The following is a 7375-nucleotide window of genomic DNA, read 5'->3' as shown; positions in this document are numbered from 1 at the left end:
CCTTTCATTTGGTCAGTGATGTGTACGCCGAGGAACTTGAACCTTTCCACCTTATTCACTGCAGTCCCCTCGATGTGGATAGGAGGATGCTCCCTCTGCTGTTTACTGAAGTCCACGATCATCTCCTTTGTTTTGTTGACGTTGAGTGAGAGGTTATTTTCCTGGCACCACACTCCCAGGGCCCTCACCTCCTCCCTGTAGACTGTCTCGTGTAGACCTTACAGTGAAATGCTTACTTACAAGCCCTTAACCAACAATACAGTTCAAGAAATAGAGTTAGGAAAATGTTTACTAAATAAACTATACGTATACTATATTTACTATACATAACCTTCTGGTGAAATTGTTTGTGAAAATCGATCGACGTAATAATGTAGAATCTTCATAATGCACTTAACTTCTCTAGAATAGGGGGCAGCATTCGGAATTTTGGATGAAAAGCATGCCCAAATGCTTCTCGGGCCCAGAAGATATGATAGGCATATAACTGGTAGAGTTGGATAGAAAACACTCTAAAGTTTCCAAAACTGTTAAAATAGTGTCTGTGCGTATAACAGAACTGATTTGGTAGGCGAAAACCAGAGAAAAATCCATTCGGGAAGTAGATTTATTTTGGGTTTTGTAGTTTTCTATTCAATGCCATTACAGTATCCATTGACTTAGGACTCAAATTGCAGTTTCTATGCCTTCCACTAGATGTCAACAATCTTTAGAAATTGTTTCAGGCTTGTATTCTGAAAAATGAGGAAATAAGAGCAGTCTGAACGAGTGGACCCTAAAGTGTCACAGAGCTTTAGATGCGGTTTTAAAAAATAAAACAAAAAGTAACAGAATAAAATAACAATAACGAGGCTATATACAGAGGGTACCAGTACCGAGTCAATGTGCGAGGGTACAGGTTAGTCGAGGTAATTTGTACAAATGGTATGGGTATGGGTCAATGTAAATAGTCGTAAATAGTCCAGGTGGCCATTTGATTAATTGTTCAGTAGTCTTATGGCTTGGGGGTAGAAGCTGTTAAGGAACCTTTTGGATCTAGACTTGGTGCACCGGTACCACTTGCCGTGCGGTAGCAGAGAGAACAGTCGATGACTCTCTTCCCCTTCTCTCCCTCTCTCTTTCCCATGTCTCTGTCTCATTCTCTTTCTGTCTTTCTCTTTCTAAGTGAAGGTATGTTGTCGTGGCACTCTAGGGGAAACAGGGCGTGACATGCTCAGGTGATTCCATGGAAGACACTGGATGAAGAAAACACACATGCACACACGCCAGCAGACATATCGCAAACCCACACCCACACAGGTACACACACACACCCACATACACACACACACACACACACACACACACACACACACACACACACACACACACACACACACACACACACACACACACACACACACACACACACACACACACACACACACACACTTGTCTAAGACAAGATCTGATAATAGCCGTGCCTGTATAATGTATTGTTTTTGACATTAGCTTGGATGAGTTTGGCATTGGCTTTGATACCACTTTAATAACTCAACCTACATGTACATAATTACCTCAATTACCTCGACACCAGTGCCCCCCCCGCACATTGACACATTGACCCTGTACCAGTACCCCCGTATATAGACCCGCTATTGTTATTTACTGCTGCTCTTTAATTATTTGTTATTCTTATCTCTTACTTTGTTACTTTGTAATACCTGTAAGCTCAGCTATCCCCATTGAGACTGTGTCTGTGCCTTGAGCTAGGTTGGGCAAAACTAAACATGGCGGTGTTCGCCTTAGCAATCTCACTAGGATAGAGACCTCCTCCATTCCTGCCATTATTGAAAGAGATCGTGATGCCTCACATCTCAAAATAGGGCTACTTAATGTTAGATCCCTCACTTCAAAGGCAGTTATAGTCAATGAACTAATCACTGATCATAATCTTGATGTGATTGGCCTGACTGAAACATGGCTTAAGCCTGATGAATTTACTGTGTTAAATGAGGCCTCACCTCCTGGTTACACTAGTGACCATATCCCCCGTGCATCCCGCAAAGGCGGAGGTGTTGCTAACATTTACGATAGCAAATTTCAATTTACAAAAAAGAAAATGACGTTTTCGTCTTTTGAGCTTCTAGTCATGAAATCTATGCAGCCTACTCAATCCTTTTTTCTAGCTACGGTTTACAGGCCTCCTGGGCCATATACAGCGATCCACACTGAGTTCCCTGAATTCCTATCGGACCTTGTAGTCATAGCAGATAATATTCTAATTTTTGGTGATTTTAATATTCACATGGAAAAGTCCACAGACCCACTCCAAAAGGCTTTCGGAGCCATCATCGACGCAGTGGTTTTTTTCCAACATGTCTCTGGACCTACTCACTGCCACAGTCATACTCTGGACCTAGTTTTGTCCCATGGAATAAATGTTGTAGATCTTAATGTTTTTCCTCATAATCCTGGATTATCGCACCACCATTTTATTACATTTGCAATCGCAACAAATAATCTGCTCAGACCCCAACCAAGGAGCATCAAAAGTTGTGCTATAAATTCTGAGACAACACAAAGATTCTTTGATGCCCTTCCAGACTCCTTCTGCCTACCCAAGGACGTCAGAGGTCAAAAATCAGTTAACAACCTAACTGAGGAACTCAATTTAACCTTGTGCAATACCCTAGATGCAGTTGCACCCCTAAAAACTAAAAACATTTGTTATAAGAAACTAGCTCCCTGGTATACAGAAGATACCCGAGCTCTGAAGCAAGCTTCCAGATAATTGGAACGGAAATGGCGCCACACCAAACTGGAAGTCTTCCGACTAGCTTGGAAAGACAGTACCGTGCAGTATCGAAGTGCCCTCACTGCTGCTCGATCATCCTATTTTTCCAACTTAATTGAGGAAAATAAGAACAATCCAAAATGTATTTTTGATACTGTCGCAAAGCTAACTAAAAAGCAGCATTCCCCAAGTGAGGATGGCTTTCACTTCAGCAGTAATAAATTCATGAACTTCTTTGAGGAAAAGATCATGATCACTAGAAAGCAAATTACGGACTCCTCTTTAAATCTGCGTATTCCTCCAAAGCTCATTTGTCCTGAGTCTGCACAACTCTGCCAGGACCTAGGATCAAGAGAGACACTTAAGTGTTTTAGTACTATATCTCTTGACACAATAATGAAAATAATCATGGCCTCTAAACCTACAAGCTGCATACTGGACCCTATTCCACCTAAACTACTTAAAGAGCTGCTTCATGTGCTTGGCCCTCCTATGTTGAACATAATAAGCGTCTCTCTATCCACCGGATGTGTACCAAACTCACTAAAAGTGGCAATAATAAAGCCTCTCTTGAAAAAGCCAAACCTTGACCCAGAAAATATAAAAAACTATCGGCCTATATATCGAATCTTCCATTCCTCTCAAAAATTTTAGAAAAAGCTGTTGCGCAGCAACTCACTGCCTTCCTGAAGACAAACAATGTATACGAAATGCTTCAGTCTGGTTTTAGACCCCATCATAGCACTGAGACTGCACTTGTGAAGGTGGTAAATTACCTTTTAATGGCGTCAGACCGAGGCTCTGCACCTGTCCTCGTGCTACTAGACCTTAGTGCTGCCTTTGACACCATCGATCACCACATTCTTTTGGAGAGATTGGAAACCCAAATTGGTCTACACGGACAAGTTCTGGCCTGGTTTAGATCTTATCTGTCGGAAAGATATCAGTTTGTATCTGTGAATGGTTTGTCCTCTGACAAATCAACTGTACATTTCGGTGTTCCTCAAGGTTCCGTTTTAGGACCATTATTGTTTTCACTATATATTTTACCTCTTGGGGATGTCATTCGAAAACATAATGTTAACTTTCACTGCTATGCGGATGACACACAGCTGTACATTTCAATGAAACATGGTGAAGCCCCAAAATTGCCCTCGCTAGAAGCCTGTGTTTCAGACATAAGGAAGTGGATGGCTGAAAACTTTCTACTTTTAAACTAGGACAAAACAGAGATGCTTGTTCTAGATCCCAAGAAACAAAGAGATCTTCTGTTAAATCTGACAATTAATCTTGATGGTTGTAAAGTCGTCTCAAATAAAACTGTGAAGGACCTCGGCGTTACTCTGGACCCTGATCTCTCTTTTGACGAACATATCAAGACTGTTTCAAGGACAGCTTTTTTCCATCTACGTAACATTGCAAAAATCAGAAATTTTCTGTCCAAAAATGATGCAGAAAAATGAATCCATGCTGTCACGCCCTGGCCTTAGTATTCTTTGTTTTCTTTATTATTTTAGTTAGGTCAGGGTGTGACATGGGGAATGTATGTGTTTTTGGATTGTCTAGGGGTTTGTATGTTAAATGGGTCAGTGTCTTGTCTAGGTGTTTGTATGTCTATGGCTGCCTAGATTGGTTCTCAATTAGAGGCAGCTGTGGTTCATTGTCTCTGATTGAGAGCCATATTTAAGGCAGCCATAGGCATTGGGTTTTGTGGGTAATTGTCTATGTAGAACGTTTGTAGCTTTTGTATTGCACTTACGTTTGTAGCTTCACGGTCGTTTGTTGTTTTGTTTTGTTTTGTTATAAGTGTTAGTTTCGTGTTTCACTCGTCTCAAATAAAAGAGATGTATTTTTCACACGCTGCGCCTTGGTCCACTCATTATCCTCAAGACGATCGTGACAGAATTACCCACCACAACGGGACCAAGCAGCGTGTTAAGCAGCAGCAGGAGCAACGCATAAAGGATTCTTGGACTTGGGAGGAGATTTTTTATTTATTTTATTTTTTTAATTTTTAATTTTACCATTATTTTACCAGGTAAGTTGACTGAGAACATCTTCTCATTTGCAGCAACGACCTGGGGAATAGTTACAGGGGAGAGGAGGGGGATGAATGAGCCAATTGTAAACTGGGGATTATTAGGTGACCACGATGGTTTGAGGGCCAGATTGGGAATTTAGCCAGGACACTGGGGTTAACACCCCTACTCTTACGATAAGTGCCATGGGATCTTTAATGACCTCAGAGAGTCAGGACACCCGTTTAACGTCCCATCCGAAAGACGGCACCCTACACAGGGCAGTGTCCCCAATCACTGCCCTGGGGCATTGGGATATTTTTAGACCAGAGGAAAGAGTGCCCCCTACTGGCCCTCCAACACCACTTCCAGCAGCATCTGGTCTCCCATCCAGGGACTGACCAGGACCAACCCTGCTTAGCTTCAGAAGCAGATACTGGAAGGTAAGGGACCTTGGCCTCAACCGGGAGAATATCGCCTCCCTCGTGAAGAGCTGGAGGCAGCTAAAGCCGAGAGGAGGCGATATGAGGAGGCAGCACGGAAGCAAGGCTGGAAGCCCGAGAGTAAAACCCAAAAATGTCTTGGGGGGGCTACAAGGGAGTGTGGCGAAGTCAGGTAGGAGACCTGCGCCAACTCCCCGAGCTTACCGTGGAGCGCGAAAGTACGGGCAGACACCGTGTTATGCGGTAGAGCGCACGGTGTCTCCTGTACGTGTGCATAGCCCGGTGTGGGTTATTCCACCTCCCCGCACTGGCAGGGCTAGATTGAGTATTGAGCCGAATGTCATGAAGCCGGCCCAACGCATCTGGCCTCCAGTGCGTCTCCTCGGGCCGGCATACATGGCACCAGCCTTACGCATGGTGTCCCCAGTTCGCCTACACAGCCCAGTGCGGGTTATTCCACCTCCCCGCACTGGTCGGGCTACGGGGAGCATACGACCAGCTAAGGTTGGGCAGGCTCAGTGCTCAAGGGAGCCAGTACGCCTGCACGGTCCGGTATTTCCGGCGCCACCTCCCCGCCCCAGCCCAGTACCACCAGTGCCTACACCACGCACCAGGCTTCCTGGGCGTCTCCAGAGCCCTGTTCCTCCTCCACGCACTAGCCCTGTGGTGCGTGTCTCCAGCCCATTACCACCAGTGCCTACACCACGCACCAAGCCTCTTGTGCGTCCTGTTGCTGCTCCCCGCACTCGCCCTGAGAGGCGTGTCCCCAGCCCGGTACCTCCAGTTCCGGTACCACGCACCAAGCCTCCTGTGCGTCTCCGGAGCCCTGTACGCACTGTTCCTTCTCCCCGCACTCGCCCTGAGGTGCGTGCCCTCAGCCCGGTACCACCAGTTCCGGTACCACGCACCAGGCCTATAGTGCGCCTCGATAATTCAGTGTGCCCTGTTCCTGCTCCCCGCACTAGCCTTGAGGTGCGTGTCTCCAGTCCGGTACCACCAGTTCCGGCACCACACACCAGGCCTACTGTGCGCCTCAGCAGGTCAGAGTCGGCCGTCTGCCCAACGCCGCCTGCACTGCTCGTCTGCCCAGCGCCGTCTGAGCCGCCTGCCTGCCCAGCGCCGTCTGAGCCATCCGTCTACCCAGCGCCATCTTAGCCATCCGTCTGCCCAGTGCCATCTGAGCCATCCGTCTGCCCAGCGCCATCTGAGCCATCCGTCTGCCCAGCGCCATCTGAGCCATCCGTCTGCCCAGCGCCATTAGAGCCGCCCGTCTGTCCCGAGCCGTCAGAGCCGTTCGTCAGTCAGGAGCCGCTAGAGCCGCCAGTCAGCCAGGATCTGCCAGAGCCGCCAATCAGCCAGGATCTGCCAGAACCGCCAATCAGCCAGGATCTGCCAGAGCTGCCAATCAGCCAGGATCTGCCAGAGCCACCCGTCAGCCAGGATCTGCCAGAGTCGCCAGTCAGCCATGAGCAGCCAGCGTTGCCAGTCAGCCATGAGCAGCCAGAGTCGCCAGTCAGCCATGAGCAGTCAGAGTCGCCAGTCAGCCATGAGCAGCCAGAGTCGCCAGTCAGCCATGAGCAGCCAGAGTCGCCAGTCAGCCATGAGCAGCCAGAGTCACCAGTCAGCCATGAGCAGCCAGAGTCGCCAGTCAGCCAGGATCAGCCAGAGTCGCCAGTTAGCCATGAGCAGCCAGAGTCGCCAGTCAGCCATGATCAGCCAGAGTCGCCAGTCAGCCATGAGCAGCCAGAGTCGCCAGTCAGCCATGAGCAGCCAGAGTCGCCAGTCAGCCATGAGCAGCCAGAGTCGCCAGCCAGCCAGGATCTTCCAGAGCCGCCAGTCAGCCAGGATCTACCAGAGACACCAAAGCTGGTATTGACAATGGTGGAGTGGGGGTCACGTCCCGCACCTGAGCCGCCGCCATAGGAAGGCCCACCCCGGACCCTCCCTTTCTGTGTTAGGTTTTGCGGCCGGAGTCCGCACCTTTGGGGGGGGGGGGGGGGGGGGGGGGGGGTACTGTCACGCCCTGGCCTTAGTATTCTTTGTTTTCTTTATTATTTTAGTTAGGTCAGGGTGTGACATGGGGAATGTATGTGTTTTTGGATTATCTAGGGGTGTGTATGTTAAATGGGTCAGTGTCT

At 47.8% G+C, this 7375-nt stretch overlaps 1 protein-coding gene across 1 annotated transcript in view; it reads right to left on the bottom strand.

The window, feature by feature from the left end:
* Positions 1-1188: 1188 nt before the first annotated feature.
* LOC129860095 (excitatory amino acid transporter 5-like) overlaps positions 1189-7375 on the bottom strand; it is a 60789-nt gene continuing 54602 nt past the window's right edge. The window contains exon 9 of the mRNA XM_055930419.1: positions 1189-1235. Within this exon, the coding sequence (XP_055786394.1) occupies positions 1189-1235 (47 nt within the window). The remainder of the gene's footprint in view (positions 1236-7375) is intronic.

This window comes from Salvelinus fontinalis, chromosome 7 (assembly GCF_029448725.1).
Source record: "Salvelinus fontinalis isolate EN_2023a chromosome 7, ASM2944872v1, whole genome shotgun sequence".
NCBI classification, from domain to species: domain Eukaryota; kingdom Metazoa; phylum Chordata; class Actinopteri; order Salmoniformes; family Salmonidae; genus Salvelinus; species Salvelinus fontinalis.
The sequence above is the reverse complement of the archived record's forward strand: the minus strand, read 5'-3'. Positions and strand labels throughout refer to the sequence as shown.